General features: G+C 40.2%; 1 protein-coding gene across 2 annotated transcripts; it reads right to left on the minus strand.

Annotated features, from left to right (window-relative positions):
- On the minus strand, positions 1–26,375 carry trim2a (tripartite motif containing 2a). Of its 2 annotated transcripts, none has more exons than XM_029499303.1 (12): positions 26,152–26,375; positions 11,189–11,367; positions 9,435–9,672; positions 8,538–8,689; positions 8,177–8,357; positions 6,221–6,944; positions 4,554–4,657; positions 4,186–4,353; positions 2,770–2,938; positions 2,200–2,270; positions 1,887–2,027; positions 1–1,600 (listed from the first exon to the last, which is right to left on the minus strand). In XM_029499303.1, exons 2-12 carry the CDS (start codon positions 11,320–11,322, stop codon positions 1,448–1,450), a joined length of 2,235 nt encoding a protein of 744 aa, XP_029355163.1. In that variant the 5' UTR covers positions 11,323–11,367; positions 26,152–26,375; the 3' UTR covers positions 1–1,447. The 2 variants fall into 2 exon arrangements, 1 of the variants encoding a protein (XP_029355163.1); XR_003840637.1 differs by having other exon boundaries at positions 1,461–1,600; positions 1,887–2,014.
- Between the last annotated feature and the right edge of the window lie 1,525 nt (positions 26,376–27,900).

A 27,900-nucleotide genomic window follows, 5' to 3' on the forward strand; every position in this document is an offset into this window, starting at 1 on the left:
TTAATTCCATTTGGCATTCCATCAATAAGCAAGACAATGGAAAATAAATATTTTTACAGGATTGTGTAGAAAATGGAGGAGCAAAGTCAGGCTAACTACTGAATATTACGGGTTTATAGACAAACTATTTTCAACCAAGGCTTTCAAATGGTAGCACAGCGCATTTTTACAACATACACCTCAAATAGTGAACTACATATTACATCTTGGTTTGAGGACAAATTAAATCACTAAATAACATCTTGCTAGTAGTTCATCTTTTTTTCTGAAAGATGTAAGAGCACATTGACAGGTGATCACAGTTCACAATTCTGTAAAACACTTCTCACATTGATGGATTGAATCCCTACTTTGTGGCATGAAGAACAATCCTTGTGTTTGTGGAAGCTGGTGCATCCTACTGAGTTTATTTTCAGCACTCTAGCTATTTTGTCAAATTAAGAAAAAAAATTATAAGGCATTTGTGCAGAATCAAAGCATCAAGAGGCTTCATACACACCACACAGAAGTCAGCATATCAAGCTGCTTATGTTTAGTGCCTTGATTGGCCACAACACACACACACACACACACACACACACAAACACACTCATACTTGCCTTGTGCACACAAGAGCTCTAGATGTTTTTGCTAAAACTAATTAACCAGGAATTGTCACCACATTTGTAGTTCATTTAAATTTGATGACTGCACTGACAAGTCATGTTCACACACACAAGTACTGTAAATCAAACAGTGCCTTTATTAAAAGTTTCATTGTGATGTTGTGTGTCCGTTTGAATCAAATCCATATATTGTGTACAGTGGCTTTTCAGATATGTTTTAGTGAAAACAGCATGCACAGAGACGCAGAGATGCCTTTTCATGCTTGGAGATACCCTGCTACCTAAAGTAAGAGAAAGATTTGTCTTTTATAGTGAACAGGCAAAATGTGAAAACCATTTAGCAAGAAGCTGCATTTCCTGGAACTATCATAATTCCCAGGTGACTCAGGTGACATCTTTAATATAATATGCCCAAACAGTGATTTTATTTCATTTTATTTTTTTAAGAACTAATGCAATAGCATAATTTACCAGTTTTTGTGTCATGTCACAACAAATCAGAAGATCTAACATATATACAATACTAAAGTGTTATTTCTCCCATCAGACCAGTTAAGATGGAATGTAAACAAGGTTATGGGTGATTTCTCAAAGTACCAGTTGGCATCAGCTGTCAAATATCTCAGATCCTCTTGCTTCATTCACACCAACAAAAAATAAAGAATCTCCCTGTTGTTTCTTCAGCCTAATGGGGTCAAGTAGGATGGTGCCCAAAGTGAAACAGACAGCACAATGACAGCAAAATTCAAAGATGAATGGGGTGAGTGGATGAGTGCAAAATCTGCCAGTCGCTCCAAAATAACATGTGTTTGTGTACACTGCACAGTTTGAGGGAGAAGGAGCTACTGCAGGTAGCGGTAGACCTTGAAACAATGGTTGCCAGAATCGGCGACCACGACGTGACCATCAGAGGTGAGAGCCAGTCCCTGCGGGCCATATAGTGGGTCTGCTGATGTGTTAATGTAAGAGAGGAACGAGCCGCTGCCATCAAATACCTGAGAGAGGGAGGAACATCATAACTCTGTTTAATTTTGTGGTGAAACCAGCATATATCTCATTTGTAGTGTAAAATGCTCTGACGTGTTCAATTAAGTTATACATTTGTTTAAAATTTGTGTATTTGCTTGTATGATGTATGAAAATAAAATCTTAAGAAAAATGTCTAAGGTGTAGGATTCAGCCACATATTCATATTCTTTAGCCCAAACAATGGTGAATGCAGCCAGGGAGCCCAAAATTTTTTTATTTAAGATTTTTTGGGGTAAAATGTTATGAACTGACCTGTATCCTACTGTTGCCCCAGTCTGCTACGATGATGTTACCATTAACATCCACTGCCACGCCTGTGGGGGCATTGAACTGGCCGTTGCCTTCACCATTAGAACCAAACTTCAGCAGGAATTCTCCCTCTGTGTTGAAAACCTACATTTTTAAATAGAACCATTTTCTTCTCAGAAAGTAGTAAAGAAGTAGCAGTCACACTTTAACTAAAGAAAAGTGTAATTAATAAAAAATTGGTTCTCTTTTAGTTATAAAACAGGCAGCATTTCTTGTGCTAATGTTCGAATGATCATTTCCTATGTTAGGTACTAACCTTGACTGAGTGATTGTGGAAGTCTGTCACAATGATTTCATTGTTGTTGTTGACAGCAGCAAAATGGGGGCCTGAATCATCACAGTGATAAAAGACAATTAGTCTCGGTCACATGCCACCGAACATGCAATTCTGATTTTATACGTCATGACGGAAACAATGCAGTTCAGTAAAATGTTGCAGAGCAGATGTTTTCAGTTGGCATGCAGGTTCAGAAGTAGCTGGTGCATTTATGAAAAATAAGCAAAACAAAATAAATTTCCAAAATTTAAGACTGATTAAAGAAAATCAAGTTATCCATACAGAGTTCAGTTGTACAAGACAGATTGTCTGTCTTAAATGTTTATTGATGTCAATGAAAAGTGTTAGAAGTCTGTTTGCTTTACTAAGTTAATATTTTTTCTATAAAATCTGAAAAGGAAAAAAAAAAGAAAAAGCAAAACTCAGAGGTCAAAAGATGATGGGATCTTGATGGTTCTTGCTTTGGCTCACGTCTTCATTCCACATGCAGGTGTTAACTGGTAGGAGAAAGACTGTAGGGGACAGTGCACGTATTACCATTGAGTGTACCTGCAAACTGCCTGTCACCATTGCCACGGTTACCGAACTTGGTGACCAGCTTGCCGTTGAGCTGAAAGATGAAAACGCAGCAGGCCTTGTTGTCGACCACGATGATATGGCCGTTCTTGTCCACTGACACGCCCTTAGGGCCCATCAACTTCCCTGAGCCGATCTTGTTCTGCAGAAGCAACAGGATTTTACATTTCTGTTACATAGATGTTTTCAATGTCTTACTGTATTACTGCAAATTTGGCCATAGGAACGTATTAGTTTATTATAGTTTATGTAGAATAGTATGAGTACATTATCCCAATTTAATTATATTTCATTCTAGCTTTATGTTCATAGGAAGTAACCAAAGAAAGTTCCTTTCATCTTTTTAACAGGCTGTATTGTGTCATAATTGACTTACAGTTTATAGGTGATCATAACAAAACATCCCATGAATACACACACTACAAAAAAAAAATACAAATACAAAAATCTGACAAAAATCGTGTTATATAAGAGGAGGCATCCATTGAATGAGCCACAGGCTGCTTTGAATGGAAAATACAGCTGTCTGAGGTTCTGCCTCTGTAACCCTAAATGTAACTGAGTGAAAAACTTCAACCGTTAAAGCCACAATTACTTATACTGACCCTAAAATATGTGATGCTTTTTGTATTTATGGCTTCAAACTGAGACAGACAGAAGGGAAGAGGGAAGTGAGAATCTGCATGAATGTTTCTCTTCTCACTCCAGAAATTAGCAAATGAAGCGTTAAAGTTGCAAATGAGGGCAGATTTGTTAACCCCTTGTTTTTCTATTTGAATTAGTGATAAATCAAATCAAAATGAAATATGAAAGTGCAACATTTAGTGCTTCTCATTTTGTCGGCTCCCTCTCAACCCAACCAGTCGAGGCAGATGGCCGCCCCCCCTGAGCCTGGTTCTGCTCGAGGTTTCTGCCTCTTAGAGGAAGTTTTTCCTTGCCACTGTCGCCAAGTGCTTGCTCATCGGGGGGATATCTTGGGTCTCTTTAAATAATTTTATAAAGAGTTTGGTCTAGACCTGCTCTATATGTAAAGTGCCTTGATGTAACTTTGTTATGATTTGGCGCTATACAAATAAATCTGATTTGATTTGATTTGATTTATATGGAAACACCCCTGCTAATATTGTCACCGCAGAAATTTGTTGTTAAAATACCAACATTGTGGCTCTTAGTTTAAATTTGGCTTAAAATGTAATTCTCTTGTTTTTAAATTTAACTTTTGGGCCTTTTTATGCTTTTATTTCAGACTTTAATTGTCAGAGGGGCCTGAAGGAAAGAGGAAGAAGAAGAAGAAGAAGACAAAGAGGGAATGACCTGCAGCATTTGACGGGTCATTTACTTTATTGCACTGTCCCAGTGATAGTGTTAACATCAAATATTTTGACTCACCTTAAACTTGCCCTCACTTGAAAAGATGCTGACCCATTTGTTGTCATAGTCAGCAATGATGATGTCACCATTTGGGTGGACGGACACACCTGTTGGCCGTTGGAGCTGACCCGGAGTCCGGCCCCGAATCCCAAAACGACTTTTGAACTGTCCATCGTTGGAGAAAACCTGCTTGAAACACAAGATTTTAAATGCATCTGATGTGCAGTACTTTCAGCAGGTGAGTACACAGTTTACAGAGATGGCGAAGGTCGCAGGCAGCATTGTGAAAGGTAACAATAATTTGTGATAGTGCTCGACCTCTGACTCACTGCCACGCTTCACACTTCTACAGCATTTTCATCTTCGGCACAGGAAGTAGTTTTTACCTGAACACACTGGTTGTTGCTGTCTGCGATCAGCACCTTTCCCAAAGCAGAGGCAGCCACGCCCTGCAGATTAGTGAACTCCCCTTTGTTTCTTCCTTTTGTGCCTGAAAAACATTATCTTATTAGTAGCTTTCTTCCCTCTCTTCCTTTAAAGCTACGAAAAAATGTGTATGAAAACAATAAATATGATGCAGACAACAGAGGCTGAAACAAATTATGTTATTTCTTATCAATTAATCTGCCAATTATACTCCCAATAAACATATTTATTGATTGGGAAATCATTAATAACAGCAATATTTTTTTTATCAGATTTCAAGATGTCTTCAAATGTCAAAGTTGTTTTTTAAAAATAAAAAAAACAAAACAAAAAGCATGCACATCCCAAAATCTCAATGTTAGGTGCCAGACAAAAAAGGGAAAACATTAGAAAAAGAAATAAAATCTGCACACCAGCCACAGCTCCCGAGAATAAATTTATTTTCACCAAATAGCACTGTTTTGAGTCAGAAGGCCCTTCCTTAGACTTGAGACAGGTGAAAGTACAACCTCTAATTATACCCACATGATGGTTCACCTGATTAATCATGTGACATGAAAAAGCTTACACATGGGTAAGTAGTATTCACAAAAATACAAATCATTATACAAATTTCAATCACTCTCTCTCTCTCTCTCTCTCTCTCTATATATATATATATATATATATATATACGTCCCAACCTTTGGCCGGTACACACACAGTACAGGCCAAAGGTTGGGACACACCTTCTCATTCAAATTAATAGCAAAGTATGTCCAAACTTTTGGCCTGTACTGTACTGTACTAATAAAAAAAAAAGGAGAAAGATATGCACAAGCATGCTACGTGGACACAATCACATGACAACACATCAGGCCAACAGGCATAAACAACAATCATACAGTCATGTATTGGATATTCAAGGCGACTTAATGCACTAAGTCTGATGATAAATACATATAGTGAAAAGAAAGTATAACAGGTGTCACCAAGGTAACCTGTCTCAAGTCTGAGGAAGGGTCTTCTGACCCGAAATGTTACTATTTGGTGATTATAAATTTTCTCTGGAGCTGTGGCTGGTGTGGAGACTTTGCTTCTTTTTCCCAAAGTTTTTTTTTTTTTTACCAATAGTTTGAAATTGAAAAGATATTCAATTTATAATGACAGAAAATTGTGAATTCCCACATTTAAAACTTGACCTGAAAAAAAAAAGACTATTCATAATTTTTCAGAATAGCAAAAAATAGCCAAGAATTAATAGTTATCACTTCTCTTGTAAAGACATGTAGAGAGGCGTAAAGTAATCCAGTGAAAGATGTGACATTTGGGCGGGGGGAATCCAAATCAATTACAAACCTAACTGTGAACCAAACGCATTCTGTAACTGCTTTAAATAATAACCTTCATAAATCGGAAAAAAAAAAAAATTCAAAATCAAGAAAGTCAACAAAAAAGCTTGACCTACTTCTCAGGTTTTGTGGAGATGTAAAACACTATGCAGTACTCAGTTAGTCTATCTAAAGTGTTGACCCTTTCGCTTGAGAGGATTTTGAACATAGACACTGAGCTTTGAGGAGAATGACTGATATTAACTGATCACACATATCTGGGACTCCTCTGCTGTCAAAACAAACTTCTCTCTCACCGATTCTGAAGATGAGGTCGTCCTCGATGGGGTTTTCTTTCCTCCTCCCTGTGCTGTACATACTGGCCGGCCTCTTGATGGCCTTCTGCTTGATGTGTCCACTGCCTGGAGACTTCAACCTTTTCTTCATACCGTCTGAGGTTGGTGACACGTCTATAGACTTGGTGGCCTTTACCTTAAAGGGGCTCCCTTTGATATGTTGGTCATATAAACGCAGTGATAAATCAAAAGTGCCTTCTTTTGGCACAGTGAAAAGGTACTCATACGTGCCATTCTTATTGTCCAATATATCTCCGTCACCTTTGCTGCCATCAGGTGAGGAGATTTCAGCTGTTATGACTGCGTTCCCTGTCTTGCACAGTTCTCCATCTTTGTCCTTAGTGGTTATGGTGATGGAGGTGGGTATGCCCACCGTACAGTGCCGTAAGGCCTCACCTGTGGCCACAGACTCAGAGGCTACAGCGTTGGTTGTTACAATAGTGCCCAGATTATGGATGGACTTCTTTAATCCGTCCGTTTCCACAAGGAAGTCCAGCTGGTCGTTCTCACCCGGCTGCAGAGGAAGCTCCTGGCTGGCCAGCTCTAATAGACGCTCACTCATCTGCTTCTTCACCAGCAGCACCTCAGCCTCGGTGCCGTGGCTCAGGGCCTGCTCTGTGAAGTTACAGCTGCTGTTGATCCCCTCTTGGCCATGCAGCAGGGTATCCAGCTGGGTTTGGAGCACCTGTAGCATACAAACACCAGGGGGCAGCAGGGTTACTTTGTGATTAGACAGACTGCTGGTTCCCAAACATTAAAGGCTTGCAACCCAAAAAAGCTGTTTCTTCCTGAGCCAACTTGTCACAGTTTGTATTTGTCTCATGTAGGAGGGTGAAAGATAGAATTAATTTCTGGTCTTACAGTTTTAGGCTGCAGGAAGCACAATTTCTCTGTGTGGAAAGACACTATTATTTATTGTTTAAATATGTTAAACTTAATTAATCTCACAGCCCATTGATTGCTTTAATTCCCACTGAAGCAGAGAAAGACTTGTGTATGAAAAAATGGTAAGTAACTTAATTTGTTTGTTCTTCATTACAGGGACAGGACGTTACACTTATCAAAGCACCAAGACGAACTGACCCTGATCTGGCTGTCACGATCATCTTCTTCAACAAGCAAGGCCATTTCAAACATCTCACATCTCACTTTGTTCTGTCTGTTTTTCTTCACAAACTGAGGACCCGAAGATGCCAACTGTCACTACTGTGAGGATAGAAGGCCAGCTACTGGTGTAACAGGGTAAAGTGGTGGCAGCATGAAGAGCAAAGCTGCACTGTGTTACCTCACTGCAACTGATATGACACACCCAACTCAACTCCAGTGTACACACAAGTCCACTGGCTCCATCTAGCTACAGCAACAACACAGCTGCAAGTGACTTATCTGACTTTCCACTGGAGCTCCGAGGCTCTGACTGTTCAGCAGCCAGTGAATTGTAAATCATTAGCAACCCATGTGACAAAGCTACCAGGGTCCAGGCCTGTTAACCAGACTGGGTGATTGGTTGTCTAGACTGGGGTGGTGCTCCCTCGACCCACCAGACCAGCTGAGCCTCTCACACATACATTAGCAAAAACAGCGCGTGGCAGGTAATATATTTTCCCAAAATAAGGTTCATATTAATTTTAATGCTGTACCCACTGATTCTTTCTCCATAATTACATTATGTAAGACACTTCTGTAACACACCCTGGAAACAGCAAATCACGAGCTGCTAGTTAACACATGGCCTTTATGTGGAAGGTGATGAGTGCTCTGTGCTTAATGCTGATTAAAAAACTCAAAGAGCAGTTACCATAATTGTGACCACAGCCAGATAAGAGCATGGACTGAGTCAAACAGCCAACTGTAACACTGAGATCCCCCCAAATGTGTTGACTAATTTACTGAAAGCGCTTTGTTGTTAGACTTTACCTTCTGCTTGAGGCCATAGTTGACCTCCAGCTCCATGAGCAAAACACTCTTTCGGACATTAAGGGTCTTCTGCAACTCATCAAAGGTGGTATGGATGTCATCCTCAATGGAGCTCTTTTGATTGGTCAGCTGCTGCAGGATCTCCGACAGCATCTGTAGGGCTGAATCTATCTCTGGTAACCTAGAAAAAATGGAAGGAGGGAAAAAATGAGGAGGAGCGTCTGACAGAGTTAGTCAACCATCATATGACTGAGCAGGCACAAAACAGAGGAACATGCAACATCGTGGCTTTTTCTTATGAATAACATGCAAAAATTCTGTAGTGCAGCATGACGGCATCAATGTAAAGCTGCTGTTGCACCTCTTCTTGACAGCGTCTAGCTGGTCCTGTAGTGAGGCCTTGTGCTGTTCCACTACATCTTTAAGAGGCACAGTTGGATGCTCTCCATGTTCACCACTTGTACACTCCTGACACATGGCCGTCTCACATGGAGGACAGTAAAACTCCATGACCTAAGCAACAGGGAAAAGTGATGATTAGACTTAAATATGAGTCTAACTCTAAAACAGTGCTGGCCAGTTTGGTTCAGACTAAAATATCTTAACTACTGGAAAGACTGCCGTGAAACTGACAAACATTTGTGGTGTTCCACAAAATGAAAGCAAAAATACTAAGACGACTCCCTGACTTTACTTCTAATGCCATCACAAGGTTTACATTGATGAGTTGAGAATTAAATCTACAGTATTTTGCCATTTAGCATTAGGAAATATTGCTGTGAAATTAAAAAATTATTCATGGGGCTCCCCTGAGCACTATAACTACTTCCTCAGCAATACCGACTTTTGTATGTCTTATTCAGAGTGAAATATGTTAACACCATACTGCTGTTGTGCTGTACACAAATTAATAACTGCTTTAGGACTGATGATAATTTCCATTAGCTTCAAGTAAAGATGATGTGTAGAATACAGATCATAGTTGTTAAACATCATGATGATTGTTTAACAAGCATGTCTAACATGTTGGCTGATAAAGAGAAACTAATATAAAAATGCAGGCCTTAAGAGTATAGCTAACCTTCACAGCTGCCTTAGTGAAGTTTTTTTTTAATAGAGGGATGAACTTGAAAATATGTTGTCATATTATTTGTATTAAGCCTCATGAGGACACTTAACCACACAGTGTTTTGTACGCAAGTGGTAAGAAACAAGATGAGGGACGAGGAGAGCACAATGGGTACAGACTGGCTCTTACATTGCCTGCATGATTGGGGCAGGAGAGCAGCTGGCCTGCAGCCACAGCGGTGATGTTGTTGAGAGCAGTAGCCTCCTGGCTGCAGCTGCCTGGCTCCCGCTGCAGCACATCCATCAGGTTGGTGATGAAGAAGTTGTTCTGCAGAGCCGCCACACCTTTCTCCGGCAGGATCGAGGTCTGGCGGCACACTGGGCACGACAGTGTGAGGCTGTGGGCCGGGATATAGTTCTGCAAACACCTGGAGGTGCAGAGTGGCGGGTGGGGTATGGTGATAAGCATTTATGACTGATTACTCAGATTTTTCTTTATCCATAAAGTTTCTTGAGATACCATCTTATTTCCTCTGTTTATATACCAGAATTCAAGAATTCCAAAATCTATTGGGTTGCCTTCAGATAAGTGACCTTTAAGTCTGTGGACAACAGGGAGAGAATCTGGTCTTTTTTCTCTATTTAGTGGTTAAAATTTTTAACAGTTCAGAGGCAGTTTACAGTAGCACTTGAAACTAAATAAGCAGATGTTTATCTACACTTGTACAGTCTATTGTAATCAGGCAGAATAACACAGACATAAAGATAACAGCTCATAATGTTCAGTTTTATTGACTGTGAATTTGCTGAGTTTGTTGCTCAAGTCTACAACATGATTAGGGGTATTTTTTATCCTCTGCATTCTTTTGCTCTGCATTCAAGATGATTGGGTGATGTATTGTAGAGGTTTCAATCTTGAAAATTTCTGAAATGTATTAAAATAATAGAAGTACAGAACAAAGTTAAGAGGCTGCATCCACAAAACATCCAGCTTCTGCCAACGTCACACATGACAATGACATCTGTGCAATTAAAAGTTTCTACATAAAGCAGATAAGAGAAATCTGTCTTTTAATCAATTCTGCTAATGTTACACTCATCCAGCAAAGCTCAATAAAGCTCTTAATATGCTGAGTATACTGGAAGTTTTCAAAAAGGATCAAAGATGTAATTATGAGCTATCTGGTTCTTGTCATTGAGATTTACAGTAATTCCATTTTGCATTGTGTGCTGTGACTGCACCTGATGTGACTTTTTTTGTGGGTCTTAAAACCCCATCTAGGGAGAGGCAGGCACTAGCTTGTTAGTCTGTAACAATGGATCATGCTACTGGACTGGATGGCTTTAGATTGTACATGTGCACTTGATGCAGCAGTAAGTCAGTTTAAAACAACATCAAATCCTTTATGAGAAAAAAGAAGAAGAGAACGATAGATAAGGCCTGTCAGCCACTGAGGAGCTAACATTATATTACATATCAAAAATTAATTTAGTCTGGGTTTTCTTTTACAGTCATATTACGGTTAAATATAGAACTAGGTAAGTGCTATCTGGCAGATAAGGGAAATTAAGTCCCAGAACAGAAACATGGACAAAGCTAAAATAATTTCAACCATAATTCCACAGGAAATGTGATCTAATCAGGTTTAAAATAAAAAAAGAGAAATAAGTCATTTTAGTGTGTACTAAACAGTAATATAAAACAAATATTAAACTATTGTCAACTGTTGATCAACCATTCTTCATAAACAACAAATAAAAACCAAGTCAAGAACTGAAATGCAGGTGGTGACATTATGTTCAAGGTAAAAAAAAAACAAACAAAAGATGTAACAGTACTCCACCATCCTGTTCTCTCAAGAAACATACAAATCATACATTTGAATCTGAAGGTTGCTGTTTCAAACATTACACTTTATTAAAGAAGGAAACGTGAACACTTACCTCTCACAGAAGGTGTGCAGGCAGGGCAGGACTTTAGGGTTTTCGTAGCGGTCCAGACATATGCTGCAGATCAAGAACTGCTTGTCAATCTGGCGGACCACGGGGCTAGGAATAGTGGAGCCTTCAGTGGCCATCCTAAAATTCTGGCGTAGAGGTCCCTCTTCCTCTTACTCTGCACCCTGCACAGTGGCACAGAAGGAGGAAAAGACCAGTGACGATATGAAATATAATCAAAGACACAATGTTGACCCGTGGAAGTGAGTGGAAACCTCAAGATCAAAGATTGACATCAGAATAGGGCAGAACAGCTTTTTCCTTCCACCCCCCACTGAGAGAGGAAATGCCAAAAGCACAAACAGTAGCATCAATCAGTGCTTGTGGTTATGGGCTTTAACAAAAACTCACAAACAGTGAAGTATTCAGATTGGAAAGAGTGACTGTAAACATCGCCTCAATCAGCAGGTCAGGAGGACATGACCAGCAGTTAGATATAAAGTATTTCCTGGTTAGTGAGATAAATACATTTACATACAGTTGCTTTTTTTTTTAACCTGGAAAAATCAACATCTGTGAGTGTGAGAGATCAAACTGCATGATGCATCATGTTTTCTGCATCAAATGTTTAGGAAAGTGCCAACTATTGTATCTGATTCTGAAAAATTCCCAATAAAGTTGATGTCCACTGTAGTTTTAATTCTAAAACTGGCACAGTAAAAGTTAGAGCATCTATATGAGCTGCAGCGGTGCTGAGTGTTTGTCAGAGAAGGCAATTTAAGTGATAATTATCTGATTATGAAGTGAAAGCAAAGCACTCGGACCACATCAGTGAGAAACGCTGCACTGATACTAGCAACATTTACAGTGATGATTCATGATTCTGCTGATGTCTGATGTGCCTTTCAATTTTATCAGAAACATCTTTTAATGGTGTAATTGTTTTCTGTCTGATATGTCTGTAACACTGTCAACTTGGACACATAAAGTGTACCAGTGCTTTTATTGTCTCTTCACTTTGAAGACAGCCACAGAAACAGGCCACCTGTGCTGCTGAGGAAACCCTGGAGGACTGTGCTTCTTTCTATGGTACATGTTCTCTTTCCCTCTCCCTCTTCTATTATAATTCCATCTCTCTCTCTCTCTCTCTCCCGTACATCCCCTGAGGCTGTGCCTGAAAAGTGTGTGTGGAGATTGAACTGCGGCTATGATGAAGCTGTCGAGCTGTCAACGTGCTCCATGGCTGATATTTATTGTGTTTGCTGTCAGCTGCCAAACAGTGGTGATGTCGAGCGGGTCAGCCCACTTTCACACAGCAGCGCTTGTGTTTAAAACTAGAAATTACTGTAAAAGGAGAATTAGGTCTTGAACAAAACCTCAACAAGCTGTTTACAGTCTCGACAAGCATTTGACCAGTCCAAAACCAGCTTCAGAGGCCACATTCATAAATGTCTCAATACATAAAAGGAAAGGAAATCATCCACATTTGTGAAAGTTGAATGTACATAGTGTACGCCAGCACAGACATGCACTAGCACAGTTGACAGATCTCCCAGTTGTGGGTTAATAACTTCCCAGCTTCGGAGGGTCAGAAGAAACAGATGAACAGAGCCCCCAATATGGGTCTGACTGTAAAACTAAAACTAAATCCTTTTGTTGCAGCCACAACAGCACAACAAAAGCAGCCTCGTTGCTGACAGTGCACAAGTTCGCAGCAGCCACACATTTCACTACTCTTACATAATCAGATCCACACCAGCTACACAGATTAACTCCTGCTGGATCGAGCTGTCATCTAATACACACTGGATGCTACACATGAAAAAATTTAATATTATTTGACAGGTTTGCACTAACTCTTTCTCATTTTACCTTTTCCAACGTAGTGAATAGGTATCATCTGAGAAGAGCGGCAGATATTCCAAACCTAATATCATGAATGTTATGCTGTGATGACTTACAGTGCTGCATCTCTGGACCGATCAACTAGCGTCATCCAGTCCTGCGTACAGAAACACGCGCACACAAAAAAAAAAAAAAATAAAAAAAAACCCAAGATCTCTCTAAACCTGTCTTTAGGTCATGTCTGTCCTGTCCAACATCCAGGAGCCAAAACAAGAGACAATAAACTGTATGTGAGCAACACAGCTCCTCCACGTGCACGTACAAACACACACACACACACATACATGTGAGCAAAGTTGAGGATGGGTGATTCATCCAGATCGTGTTTCAGTTTTTACATCATCTCTTCCCCTCCCTCTCCCACCACTTCCTCTCCTCCCATCACTTGCGGTCTTTGCTAAGTCTGTGTCATCCATTCACCCTACCCCTAAATGCTGGCTCACTGCAGTGCAGGGAGCATGTGCAGCATCAGGAATATGTGAGCGAGTATTGGCTGATGGCTGGTGATCTAACAGACCAGCCGATGGAATCAAAGGCAGAGGGATCTTTCCCAGTGCAGATGTGTGTACGTGCTGCTGACTCACTGTACACATGGACGAAAATAAACAGAGGTAAAGTATGATGAAAGGGAGGGAAGATGAAAGATTTAAAGCATGAGAAAATTGAATCTTCCTTCATATTCTGCACTGCAACACACCAACTATACACACATTTCACTGCATCACAGCATACAGTAGGTCATTTAGACCAGGACTCATTGATAAAGTATGTTGTTATTTCTTTATTAGTTCTTGACGACAGTAAAATCATGAAGGCTTCCTGTGGGTCTCTGAATTTCAGCATTAGAGAGGTCCTACAGTAGTGCATCTGCTCCACCATCTGGGTGATTACACAAACTCTACAAAGAACGGAAACTACAAAGAGACGCTTGATCCCTCAGACAACAGTTCAACACTGACCACTCAATTTTTGAATAAAGCTCCTACAGTAGATTTTAACTCATTACTTTCTGCGTGTGATTCCATGTACTCTCATGTAAATCATTCATGTCAGTTTGTTGTCTTTAGGCCAGTCCCACATCTCACATCAGGTTTGTTTAGTGACTTTAACAGGTCCAGTGTCGTGTTCATTGTTTAGACAAAAACAGTCTGTGTGTCATACTGAATTTTTTCTGGTAAGATTAAGAACATGGACATTATTTTATTGCATAGCTGGCTTGTTAAGTTGAGATGTAACGGCAGGAACATTGTGACAAGCAGAGATCAGCTCAAAGCAGCTACATTAACTGATGCCACTACAGAATTAATAATGACAATATTTCTTTGATTGCCATTAACAGCTGCTGTCAGAGCTTGACCGGAAACTAGGAAGATTATGCCTATTGATTCTCAATGGGACAATGCGAAACAAGACAAAATAACTTTCTCTACCCAAAGTCAGCATGATGACAATGTCAGGCTGAATGAAAGTGAAGGTGAGGTGAAAGTAATTTAATCTGATTACTGGGCTCATTTGTCATGTTTCCATCAATTACCTTTTTTTAACCATCAAACATGTCACGCAGAAAAAACAATTAAATACAATGTGTTTTGTCTGTTATATCTTCAACTGACAACATGCATAGTTTGAATTCGGGCCAATGATCAAGTCTGCTGAGAATTAAGACCAGTTGAGGAGAGATGATATCAAACAAAACACAGTGATGGGGATTTCCAAAGTTGTGGATGGCCGCCCCCCCCTGAGCCTGGTTCTGCTCGAGGTTTCTGCCTCTTAAAGGAGGTTTTTCCTTGCCACTGGTGCCAGTGCCTGCTCATCGGGGGATCTGTTAGGTCTCTTTAAATAAATTTATAAAGAATTCGGTCTAGACCTGCTCTATATGTAAAGTGCCTTGGTGTAACTTTGTTATGATTTGGCGCTATACAAATAAATCTGAAAGATATCGGAATCTTAACATCTTTTAACAGTGCCAAGACTTTTCAAGTTTAACTCGGCTTAAACTCTCTGTAAATAACAGTGATGAAGAATAGGGAAATCCAGATTTCTACCCATTCTATTGTTCCATCAAAAAAAAAAAATGACACCAATTGAACTTAAGAGTTCTTTCACGTAGAGCATTATGCCAGGCAGCTCCAAGGCTGTGGCAGTGATCTCATCTCAGCTTCTGCCAAACTCAGCCATTTCTGAATCAGTCAGAGGCCGGAGACACAGAAAGGAAGAAAGGCCAATGTAACACTGTAGAAAGTCTATATTGAGTCTCTATTTTCAACAGCAGATGAAGACGCATTAATAAACATCATTATTGTGATTTTCTGAGACAGCAGACATAGGATCAATTTATTGTTGGTTCGGTTCTTTCTATAGACTCTGTTGACATTACAAATTGAGGGCAGGCTTTAAAAAAAAAAAAAAAACAACACACACATCTAAACATTAAAAACAATGATACTCCATCGCTCAACTACTGATCAAAATGCCCACAGGGCACTTCTGATGAGTGGCTTTAGAAGTTGCCTTCAATTTGGATAATGCAAACTTCACATCCCTTCCTGTGACAAACAGCACACCTCGTCATTGCTTTGTTTCTGCTATGAGTCCAATGGGAGAAAAAAACAAAAAGCAAGACATGCTACTCTCCCAACCCATTATCCAACAGATAAAATCAACTTCAACTAAAGCTGAAAACACACTGTTGTATGTTGACATTCTCCGATCATTTCCACTCACCAGCACGATTAGGAAACAGCTTTTCATGCAGTTGTCCTAAGTGTGTTTTAGGTTTTTGTTCACACAGTGGCTGCAGCAGATTGTGTGCTTCTCTGGGTTTTCCTCTGTCGTCCATCCCACAGCTCTTTCCAGAGCACCAGACTCAGCTGTTTTTAATCGTCTCACTCTGTTTCCAAACACACCAGTACAAAATGCCGCGTCACCCTGCACAATGACGCCGCTGCTCAGTCACAATGACCACCGTGTGAACAACCATGGCAAAGGCAAACAGGTGAATATACGCACAAACCTCACAGCACTGGGGACTCACTTCACCTGCACGTTATTGGGAGTTTCATTATGTTTTTTTTTTTTTTTTTTTTTTTTTAAATCGAGGAATCATTTGTTTGTCGGGTCAGAGTGCAGTCACATGGAGGACTTACCTTCATGTTGGATTACAGTTTATTGCTGTGTGTTTACTGCCCAGCCACTTTATTTTACATCAGGAATTTTATTATATATAATCATGTTTTAAAGACATTTTAATTGCTGTCAAACATACACCATTATCTTGATTGTACTTTATTTGGCTAAACTACATTTTGTCCAAAGTCCAACTCACATAAACACTTGACATTTTCCAAAATCCAGTTGTAATGTTTGCTTCCAAATCAAATGAGGTCAGAGCTGAATCAGAGCTGAACCATAATGAGCAGAAACAGGGCTAAAAAGTAAACTATCCAAATCTCAGAAATCCACCTATTGCCTATCATCATAGAGCGGCGACTGAAATAAGAAAGTTTTAACTTCAAAATGTTGTCAGTGTCAGTCAGGTATAAATGTTGAATCAGTTTTGCAAAACCAGCCATCTGTAATGCCCTTTGGATGGCCCATAATGCTCCATTAATCACCTCTTGGCTGCAGCTCCCTACTTAGCAGACATGTGAGTGGCATCATGGCTCTCATGCAACTCTCACAAAGTGATTTATCTTTTTACATTTTACATTTTACATTTTAAATGCTCTGAAACCCCCCTCAGAAAACAAAAAGAAAAATGGCTTCTGACTGAATGAGGAAACCCACGTCAATGCATTACTCCACTGCTTGCTATCCATTCTGGGGACACAAGATAAGCCCAATATTACTCTTTCAGTTGCTGGCAGGAACCTCACAGCCAGATTACTCACTTTAGCCTGACAGAGCACTAAAAAGGACCTGACGCCTTTAACTGGTAGCATTATCCCATTCATCATGGCCTGCATCACCATAATGAGCATTTATAGTAAAAGAGACACAAATGGTTGCCCACTTTGCTACCCGTCAACAGCTCATACATGTTCATTATGTCTGGAGGGCAATAATCAAAGGATGATCACATGGGCAGGACTGCTGCTGCAGAAAAATTTAATTCTTATCTTTACATGACTTGTGCAATCAGACACTTTTATTTGTTGCTACAGAGGGTGACACATGGAACCACTCCTGTGTTAATCTAAAACATCCACTGGGCGCAGGGTGATGTGAGATTACAAGGACAGAGCACGCCTCCAGCCTGAACATCCCCTCTATAACAAACACATACACCTCCTCCTCAAAAAGTATAGACCACAAGCAGCAGCTTTTAAAATTACCACTGATTAACGTGCACAGATTTGTACATTTATCAAACAAAAAAAGAAAACAAAGTAATATTACATGGGCAATGTGAAGGGTCATTTCAGTTTTTCAATTAATAATAATTTCTTTTGAGAGTTGTGCATTTCTAATGTTTGGGGGGGTTAGGGTTAGGGTTGGGGGGGGCATTTTTGAAAGGTCTGATCACATTTAAAGCCACAGAAAGAAGGTTGTTCTCGGAATAAATAAAGAAACTATGTCCTTGTGTTGCCTGGCTATATATCTGCCAACAATGTATCTGGTGGCAAAAGATAAGACAAGGCTGCATCTACTTCAGTGTGTGGATGTCAACTACTGACTTCAAATGGATGTCTACAGATGTGTCAATGTAAGGCCGTTGGAAACTGTCCATGCAGCACATCTGTCAGCCAGAATCCATCAAACAAAAACATTGTGACTCACTATCCAGAGCAAACCTCTTCAGTAAAACAGTTACAGCAGTAAACACTTCTAGTTTTTGATTAACTTGATCCTTAATCAAGGGCATGACACTGAACATATCAACATATCATAAGTCATATCAGCGGCAAATGAGACATAGTTAGAGTTTAGAGAGATGAAATTGGATTTTAAATATTGAAATGTCACCTGCTGATTCAGACCGGTATATGTAGAGGTCGCTGTATGTTGTACAGTGTAAAGCATGCGGGCACAAACTTTTAGGCCACATAGGTAAAGTTCACGTCCCTTTTTTCTCAACAGCACATGGGCATAACGTGCATTACACCTGCTACAGTTCGAGAAAAAGGACATGAAAGTCAAGTCACTATTTTCTTGGGAATATCCTGAGTCCACATATGGACAGAAAACTGCCTTAGAGACGAGTTTGCTGAGAATAAACACAAGTAGAACCTGTATTTCCAGAGTCTCCTCACATAGCTTTGGGGTAAGAACCTGGAAACATAGAAGCATCTTTTCATAAAAACCTTTCTCTCTAAAAGTCAGACAGACTGACCCAAAAACAACTTTTCAAAACGACTCTGCATGGCTTTCCTAAATCAACACCAGTACAGCGTTCCCCTTCATTGAATCATCCATTTATTTTCTTTTCACTTGTCTGTTTTCCATCCAATACTCACTCTTTCCGGCCCTCCTCTCCATCTTTAAAACCAAAACATCTCACTTACTTCAACTCCATGGCTTCCTTTGCTGGCCTCTCTCTGGGTGGTAAAAACAACGCTGCTCTCCTGTCACCTAATCCTTTTTCATGTCTCATGTATGTGTACTGTGTGCAGCGGCCAGAGAGCAAATGCACGTGAGAGGCCTGAGCTGCTGTTACAATAATCCAAACAGACTGACCGGGTGCCACTGGGCAAGCAGAGATGGAAGGGGGGAGGGCCCAACGTTGGTGAAGAGGAAGCAAACAGACCAATCAGAGGGTTGTAGAGAGGCCAGTGGGAGGGGGTCAGGTTTAAGGCTTGTGCTGCTCTTTAACCCCGGGGAGGGCAAGAGTCCCAGACTCCTGACGAGCACGGAGGAGAGACAAAGGAGTGGTGGAAGACGGGCGTCAGAGAGACAGGAGGAAGGGAAACAGGCCAAATTATGCAATTTATCAAGAACAATAAGTTTTTGTCAGTTACATGTTACTTTTTTTGTATTTTTTTACTGTCAGAAGGAAAAAAATATGAGGCTGAACCCCATGGGCAAATTTTTGTTTATCTGCTTTTCCCAGAGAGGCCCCAAGTGTACATGAACTCTACTTTTGTTGACATCAAGCTTGAATGACGACATTTTTTATCTATAAACTGCACTAAAGCAAAGCTGGTAAACAACACATAGAACCAATAAGAGCTCAACTTTACCCCCAACAAAATCACCAGGATGAGGATTAAACTACTGAACTAATTCTCTTATTTCTTAGTGTAAACACACGCATTCATGAGGATGGTTTAAAAATTACTGGGATAAATTAATGAATTAATGACACTTAAATGAGTTAAGTGCATCTCTACAGATAATGATATTAGATGATTAGTATTACATTTCCACAGACATGAATGATCTCTGAAAGATTAATATGTAACCCACATGCTGACTCATAATACCTCTGATGACACTTTATCCAGACTCTGGACATATTAGTATAACCGCCATATTTGTAGCTCTTTGTCTCTACATGAATTTTTTTGTTTTTTCACTCTGCATTACTGTCAGGCGAAACCACTGAGCCGCAACAACACATAGAAATGACCAATTTATGGACCACTGAATTGTATATTGCACAATTCATTTAGTTATTAGTTTACAATGAAAAGTCCAAAATCATTGGGGCTACACTACATCAACACACCATCTTTGGAGAGTGGAAGGAAACCGGAGTACCTGGAGGAAACCCATGCAGTCACAGGGAGAAACAGAAACGGAAAGCCCCAGGCCGGGAACCGAACCTACAGCCTTCTTGTTGTGGGGGCAACAGCACTAACAACTATGCCGCCAAGCTGGTTTCAACCATCTCTTATTGTGGTATTATTTACAGAGATCAAAAACATTTCCATCAAGAACAAGCACTTGGCAGCGTTTGCAGGACCAGACTCAGGGTGAACCACCATACCTATGTTTTGTCCGCCAAACATCAGTTAAAGTACAGTATTTATTAATGACAGTGTTTATTTTATTTTATTTTAAATGATCACATCTGCAGAGCTGAATTATATAAAAACCCACTGTTTTTTCTTCAAAATAAATTGGTAAATACATTAATTAGGCTTCGAGAGTCGATTTTGTGAGAAAATTTGACTTCCAATTGATAATTACAAATAATCAAAATTAATTATCTGGATGAAGTGTCTCATACTCCGTCAACACTATGAGGTTTAGCACTGTACTACTGCCGCGGGAGAGAAACACTTTGGTGATCCACGTTTTGTTTGACGGGTGCTTGTGTGGGAAATGCGAGGCCATGACCACAGCCGAGGAGAGTGCTGCAGGGAGGTAGAGGCCTTCTGGGGCTTGGTGGAGAAAGTCAGCCCAGGCTCCAAGCACCCGGGATTTGATGCTTGCTGTCTGAATCCCTCCAGGCCAGCACAAGTATGTTATGTTTAGGGCAGAAATAATGAATTCCTCTATTTAGATATTTTACTCTCTTTGTTACTTACATGTTCTATTTTCCATATTTCAACTAAAATAATTAAGTACATAATAATGCTGAATGTTCAGCAAATTTGTAAAACGCTATATTTCTCCGGCACAACCGGAGCCAGCTTCGGACAGCTGAGCTGAGGAGGCTGTGTGCACCGGAGGCACCGCACCTGGGTCTTACTTCAGCATCCCATGTTGAACTCCATCAGATCGGTCTAAAGTGCCATTTGTCGTAGCTGGTGCAGCCATGAAATGCCGTCTCTGCACAAAACACACCCAGGCAAGGAGGACAGCAACGTCTTTTTCCTGGTGGGAAACCTGTGGACTTGATGTCCTGACAGGCTGGAGTGTGTGCAACTTCCACAAACGCAATAATTTACTATGATAATGATAAATGAATGCAACATTATAGCTGTGACTGCTAACTAACTACTCCAACACTGAGTGATGGCAGAGCCTAGCATACTACTCCCTCTGCCTACGTCATATGACGCGTCTTAGTTTAAAACTGTTACTTTTTGGACTAAATTTGCGCTAAATTTGCGCTAAATTTGCACTCTTATTAACTCCATAAAAGAGTTTTTTTTAGACGAGATTATATATACACATCTAAAAAACTTAACCCGCAATATGCCCTTTAATGAAAGGCATTTCTAATATTGAGTATGCTGTACCAGATTACGTAAGATTGCACATTTATGGCTGGGTTTATGTAACGGTGAGGCTAAGTGAACTTTTAAACTGCTTCGGAGCAGCTCACTCCCCTCAGTTTGTTTCTTGAGGAGCAGAGAAAACTACAGCTGCAGCACAGTCAGTGCACTGCAGCATATGCAGCATTGACTGCACCACTCGCCACATCAGGCTCACACAATCTCACTTCACAATGACTGAAAATAGATTTAGAAAAATGGAAAAACAAGTTAAAGGAGAGGTTCAGAGTTTTGGGTAATACCAGGCTGTGAGTTGCTTTTCTAAGCAAATAAGGGTGGAGCCATATTGCAAAGCAAGAAAGGCTAAAAATGTAATAAATAGCATGTTATATCTTGTGTGATTAATCCATCTGCAAACCAAAAATTGTGGAGTTAAGCATTCCAACCATTTCTCAACCAGGTTTAGACATACACAGTCTTTGGATTGTTGCTTGAACATTGTAATCAATTGCTCATTAAAGTACTACCCACAATGCAACTTGTTCATCTGGACATTTTCGGTACAGATTCCACCTGTTTCCTGTTCCAAAGCTTAGTTCGGCCAATGAACTCCAATTCATAAGAATTTTGTAATCCACTGACTGGAACTGGGGAAGTTTTGTTTCACTGAAATATCCCGAAGAAGATAAACTGGATGTTTCTTATCTCTTCCAATTTCGCAATTTATAGGTCGCATATTTTGATGAACTTTTCTCCCATCAATACCCTTGTTAACTGGTCACCTTTTCACAGGAGACATTTTGATATCATATGACTGTGAGGTGAAACGGACCACATATATAATAGACCACTTAGCTCAGCTGCAGTGAAATGCAGTAGTTCATTCAGTTATTTGGTACAGGTCTGTGAGTTTGACAGATTAAAATCTATACTGTGAGAAGCTCCATTCAGTTTTAGGAGCTAAAGCTGCTATGAAATCATTCAGTCCCTCCATCTTTTAACATCTTTTAGCATGCGACCTGGATCCTTCTGACAGCAAACCTGCTCATGGACTAAATGTGAGTCTGTGCTGCTCCAAATCACAAAACCTCCATCCATCTGATCCATGACCTCCTGCCTGACTGCACTCATGTTCATTCAAGTTTCAGCAGATTTAAGACGCTGACACAAACATGATGCTGCAGCTCGTCCCGCTGCAGAGCCGCCTAAATGGATCAGTCAGATGGTGCACGTTCAGAAACGAGCCATCAAGACCGTCTGCTCCTGCACTTTAAATGATTGGATGTGTGCGTAATTTTGTATTGCAATCAAATCTAATTCTGCATTTTAAGAAAGCTCCTCTTGGTGTAAGTGTTAATCCGACTCCTGGATCTAATCGGGTGCCGACACTCAATCCTGAATAATGTTTCTCATTGAATGACACGCAGTGTGGTCGGATCACTCACCCGGAGGTTCCTGTCTGCCGGTGTGAAAACTACAATGACGTATGAGGATGATGTCAGGTGATCCTCACAGTCTCCCTCCCTGTCTTTAAGTGATCCAGATCTCTGCCGGTCCGGTCTGATCCTCAGCTGCGGCTTAACTGGGAGCCGCTTCCAGGCTCTTCCACCTCTTTTATTATTTCCGCCGACAATAAAAGGGGCAGGCAGCCATAGCAGTGGCAACAACAATAATAATAAAAAAATCTTCATCAATATTACATCCCCGTGTAAAAATAGCCTCAGTATCCATGCATTATTTCTATTTCTCCTCCACTGCAGTTATACAAGCAGTTTTGTGGTTTGGCAGCAAATATGGGAATCTGACATCCTTCATGTTTTACTCTCAACTTTAAACAAAGTGATACAATATTTTAAAACTATTACATTTTAAAACAATGCCTCTTGTTAAAATTGCACAGATTAGTTTATAAAATAAAATTAGCTCCCAAAAGATAAAATAAGAGGTTGAGCCCAATATCATGGCAGCAAAAAGAAGCTAAAACACTGATAGTAGGTTCAAATCAGCACTCAAACTTGTCAACGGGTTTGTAAAAGGGGTTCAGATTGGCTTGAATCCCTGCAGCTGGGTGCAGCTCTGTTCATGAGTTCACGATATATACAGATTATAGGCTGTGGTGTCCTGCCATGCTTCTTCACAACAGAACAGGGAACATGCTCTGATGAAACTACTGCTGACTTTTTTATATTGTAATAAGGCAACAAAAAACATAATCCCAAAGGTGAAACACGGGGCAGAAGGCATTGTGACTTGTTAAGCTTTGGTTTGGGTTTGACAGCACTGAGGGGAAAATGAGTCCCCAAGTTCATCCAGCAGGATAATGTGAGAGTGGCTGTCCACTTCCTGAAGATCAGGACCAGCTGGGTGATGCAGCAGGACCATGACCCAAAACATGCAAATAAATCTATAACAGAATGAGTTCTAAGTCCAGACTGTTATCTAGTAGAGATGCTGCGAAATGACCAGGATGGAGCCTTTCACATCAGACATCAGACACCCTCGACTACAGATTAATGGTGCTGAATGTTGTGCAGGTTCAATTAGCAGCTACACAAACAGTTTGTCTGAGGTTATAGGCACTGAGAAGAGGTCATGAAGCCCAAGAGTTAGTTTAATGTTTCCACCAGCACTGTTTAATGGGCACGTCCCCTGAGGGAAGAATAGATTACAAATGTGAAATCATCTTCAACAGACTGAGTTTGTCTACACTTCAGATCAAACCAAAATACTTTTTCTTTTTACTGTAAGAAAACTAAAATATTATATATGTTCTGAACGATTATGAATGCTGCCTGTAACTATGTGTAAAACTTTTCAGCAGCCCAGGCTCCTGCTGGGGCTCCTGATGGGATGTCCCACCACCAGTTGTAATTGTGGTTTCCAGTTGGGCCCCTCCCTTCATCTGAGGGAGGCTGTTGCCCTGACAACACTACATTATGCAGCAGCCCATGAAAGACCCTTTTCAGATTAAAAAATAAAAGAAAGAAAAGAACGGAAAGAAAAGAGAGAAACAGGTTATTTGCATTCCTTTTCCATTACTGATTTTGTGTGTTCGGGAAAAAAAGAAAAGGCGCAATAAGGTTTATTGTTTGGAGTGTAACAGAGGAGGGAGGGGGGATCCTGATACATCTAAAGGCCTCACAAGTATTTTGGAAAACTCGAGTATGTGCATGTGTGCACCACAGTAAACAGGCATCTGTTTAGCATTCAGTCCACAATCATGGACTTGGTGCAAAGATTCCAGTTTGTTTCACCATCAAACCTGTTTGTGAAATAATGCCACAGGTGCAGTGAGAAGTATTTGGGTGTTTTGGCAAAAGCCACAGGAAGCAAAGTATTCAAATATATACAAACTGTCACCCAAACAAAAGTATAGGATTGTAACTATTCTCAACAAGAATATGAAAAATAAAAGTTCCTAACATGCAAAAAGGCTATTCAGATGTTTATTGCAACACAAACTAAAGACACAACATTTTCCAGACGATGCAACTTTTCTTATTTTACAAGTTCATTAGCTTTTTTGTATGTAATTATAATTCTAAAGTAGAGTAGACAGTTATTGTACAGTCAATAAATCCAAACCACTTTCCAGTCCAGATTACAACACAACCTTTAAGGGAGTTCACTGTGCAGACACACAACAGCTCTCTGCACCGAAAGTAACAAAGTTCCTTATAGAACAGTCAAACCAAATTGAATCATTGCATCAAAGAAGCTACATGTGAGGACTAGAATTTGACTAGAAGCAAAGCCTAGTTGAAAAACAAGTACAGAATACTCAGATGAGAGTTTGATCACTTGACCATGAGTTGATGTGGCGCCGGTCACAGCTGCCTGCACCTGCTGCCACCATTAGTCCAATAGAGCGTGATGGGATTAGAAGAAACACTCAGTGAATGGCTGCTGAATAATTGACCACCTTCTTTTGTCTATTCATGTTGTTTTGGTTGGACATAAGCAGAGGGCCAAATACCAATGAAAGGTTGATGTGGAAATGATAATGATGAAGCTTTTACGGAGTGAAACAGTGATTAGAAAGTATGTGTGTAAATATACAGCCATGACCAGTTTCAAGCTACAGTACAGCAAATGAGGCATTATTGGATGTTATGCTGAAATTTAGCCAGAGACCCAAAAGATAAAGCAGGCGTGCTTTGTTTTGTCATAAATCTGCTCTGCTTGTGGTAGTGCAAGATTCGTTCAAACAGGAAAACATCCATCCTTTGTCTGTCCTGCTTATCAACCAGAGTGGCCTGACATATAGAGACAAACAGAGACAAACCCACCACCCACAATTTATAGTCAGCATGTATTCTAAACACTTTGTTGGTGGGAAGAAGCTGGAGTGGCCAGAGTATTCAGGCACTCTAGAAAATGTGCAAACTCCATTTGGGAAACAGATGCATACATGTGAATTGTCCATGACAACCAGATGCATTAAGAAACTGCAGTATCAAATAAATTATTATAAATCCTACAGTATCAAGTACATTTCCATTTACTGCTTCTGAGCAAGATGAGCAGCTCTGAAACTGATTGCATGAACCATGTGTGATGCAGGAGGTAGCACCTCAGTCATGAAAATTTAACGAATGTTAGTATGATGACTATTTGAATCAAATTTTTAAAAACAATGCCTGAAAAGTACAAGACAACAAGCTATAACACTTTTCCAGAACCTAAGACGATTTGTTTTATCCTTTGCTCACCAAAGATGAGACAGAAAATCTGTTAATTCTCAGGAAGTGGAGGTAGAAAATAATTGATCTGTTATCACAACAGTTGCGGATTCATTTTCGGTTGAGCAACTCATCGGATATTTGGTGTTTAAGCTCTGTTTAGCATTACAAAGTAACATAAGGACGGAGATGAAAGATTGCACTTCCGTGCTTTAAGAGAATGTGTAAAAAAAAAAGAAAAGAAAAGAAAAAGCTGTGTTTGTTGAATGGTGCTCACCCCATGTCTATTTCAGCGCCGTCTCCCTGCGTCCCTCAGACCATCGTCACATCATCCACAACAGCTCTCTGCTGTCAGGTAGGACCTTTTCTCTACTCTACTGAAAAGAAATGTATTTTTTATTTTCCACTTTTTCTTCTATTTTTGTGCTGCAGTGTTTTATTGACACCTGGGCAGTTGTCTGCCTGGCTGTTAATCTCAGCAGTCCTCTGTTGACCTACTGCTAGTAATCCCTGTCGGAGAGTGAGTCTATGAAATCTGGGTGTGTTGTTTTTGTGCTGTAGAAGCTGCGGTGCATACATGTATTAGAATCTGAGTGACGCTGTGTCCTTTACAGCGACAGGAAGGAAGGTCACACCCAGTGACACTGTAGTAAAACACTATGTAGACTATCACCTGGGACTTAAAAGCAGAAGTACCATTGCTGACTGAAACAAACTATTTCCAAACCATTCATGTGAAATTCAGCAGATGATCATGAGCTGCTGTTTCAAACTGCTGCTGTAGTGACCATACACTCAGATTATGACTCACTTTTTCTTGGGATCATGTTGCAGAGACCTCCTTCCTGAGCAGAAATGCCATTGTTGTTTTTAAACCCAGTTGTCTTCTTCATGATGAGCAGGGGAACATCCTCGAGCTGCTATTTCATCCAGCAAAAAGGAAAAATTATAAAAACATGTAGGCTCTACTCAGTAGCTGTGGGGCCTGTCAGTACCTGCAGCAGAGTCAGAGGGAAAGTGAGGATCCTCCTTCAGATGTTCACTTGAGCTGCAGGATAAGGAGGGATTGAGGGGAACGTAATCCTTCACACATGACTACAGTAATTTTGATCCACAGATCAACGAGCCAAGTCACGAGCCACTCGACATCTAATGCCATACAGTACATCCTGCTTTGCCTGTACTGCTCAGTGATTCTAGGACAAGACTATACCTGTATGATAAGACTAAATACCAGACTGTGTGTGGTATTGGGCTAACTCTGAAACTCATTCCCTCTGAACTTATCTTTTTATTGATCATTACTGATTGATAGAGCTGAAAGCATCACATCTATTAATCATCTACAATGAGCATTTCAGAATTCAGAATTCTTGCATCCCACAGAGATTTCCTCAGCTCATGGTCTCTGTTATCTGGTCCATTCTGTAGACCTTCACTCTGCTCCTGGAAAAACCTTTATGATTAGAACACTTTGCAGCAAAAAAGGGAGTTCACATCTCATTTATATCAGTATGATGAGCAGATTTGATGATGGTGCTTTTGCGCTGATAAAGAAATCAAGATAAAATCTGACCTGAGTTAAATAAATGAAGCTGACAATAGGAAGCATTGCATGCTATCCTAAAATATATTGAAAATATGAATTTCATGTGTTGAAAACAAACCAGACTGATGATTACTGATGGCTCCGCTATGTTTTTCTCCTGATTCTGCGTGTTTCCTTGTAAGAGCTGAACCTCATTCAAAGTTGAGTATTGAAAAATTTGTTACAGAAAAAAAGGATGCAATGATATCGAGGAACAGACTGATGAACCAATGTACTCTGCTGCACTCTAGTGGTGTAAATGCAGAGGCGGGACAAACTGCTTTCACTGGTTGTCACTGTGACTGTTTCGTGTTTAAATTCAGCCCGACATGAAGGATAAATTGACATTACAGCCAAAAAAGATTGTATTTTAAGTGTTTAGATTTATTTTTAATAAATTCAAATTAATTCATTTTAACCACTACACCGATTTAAAGA

Source organism: Echeneis naucrates, chromosome 1 (genome assembly GCF_900963305.1).
Source record: "Echeneis naucrates chromosome 1, fEcheNa1.1, whole genome shotgun sequence".
Taxonomy (NCBI): Eukaryota; Metazoa; Chordata; class Actinopteri; order Carangiformes; family Echeneidae; genus Echeneis; species Echeneis naucrates.

Excerpts from the sequence above, each read along its gene's own strand:
- trim2a (XM_029499303.1), bottom strand. The coding sequence starts at position 11,322 with ATGGCCACTGAAGGCTCCACTATTCCTAGCCCCGTGGTCCGCCAGATT. Across the intron at positions 4,354-4,553 it reads GCAACAACCAGTGTGTTCAG|GTTTTCTCCAACGATGGACA; the intron begins GTAAAAACTACT and ends TGTTTCAAGCAG. Across the intron at positions 1,601-1,886 it reads GGGGCAACAGTAGGATACAG|GTATTTGATGGCAGCGGCTC; the intron begins GTCAGTTCATAA and ends TCCCTCTCTCAG.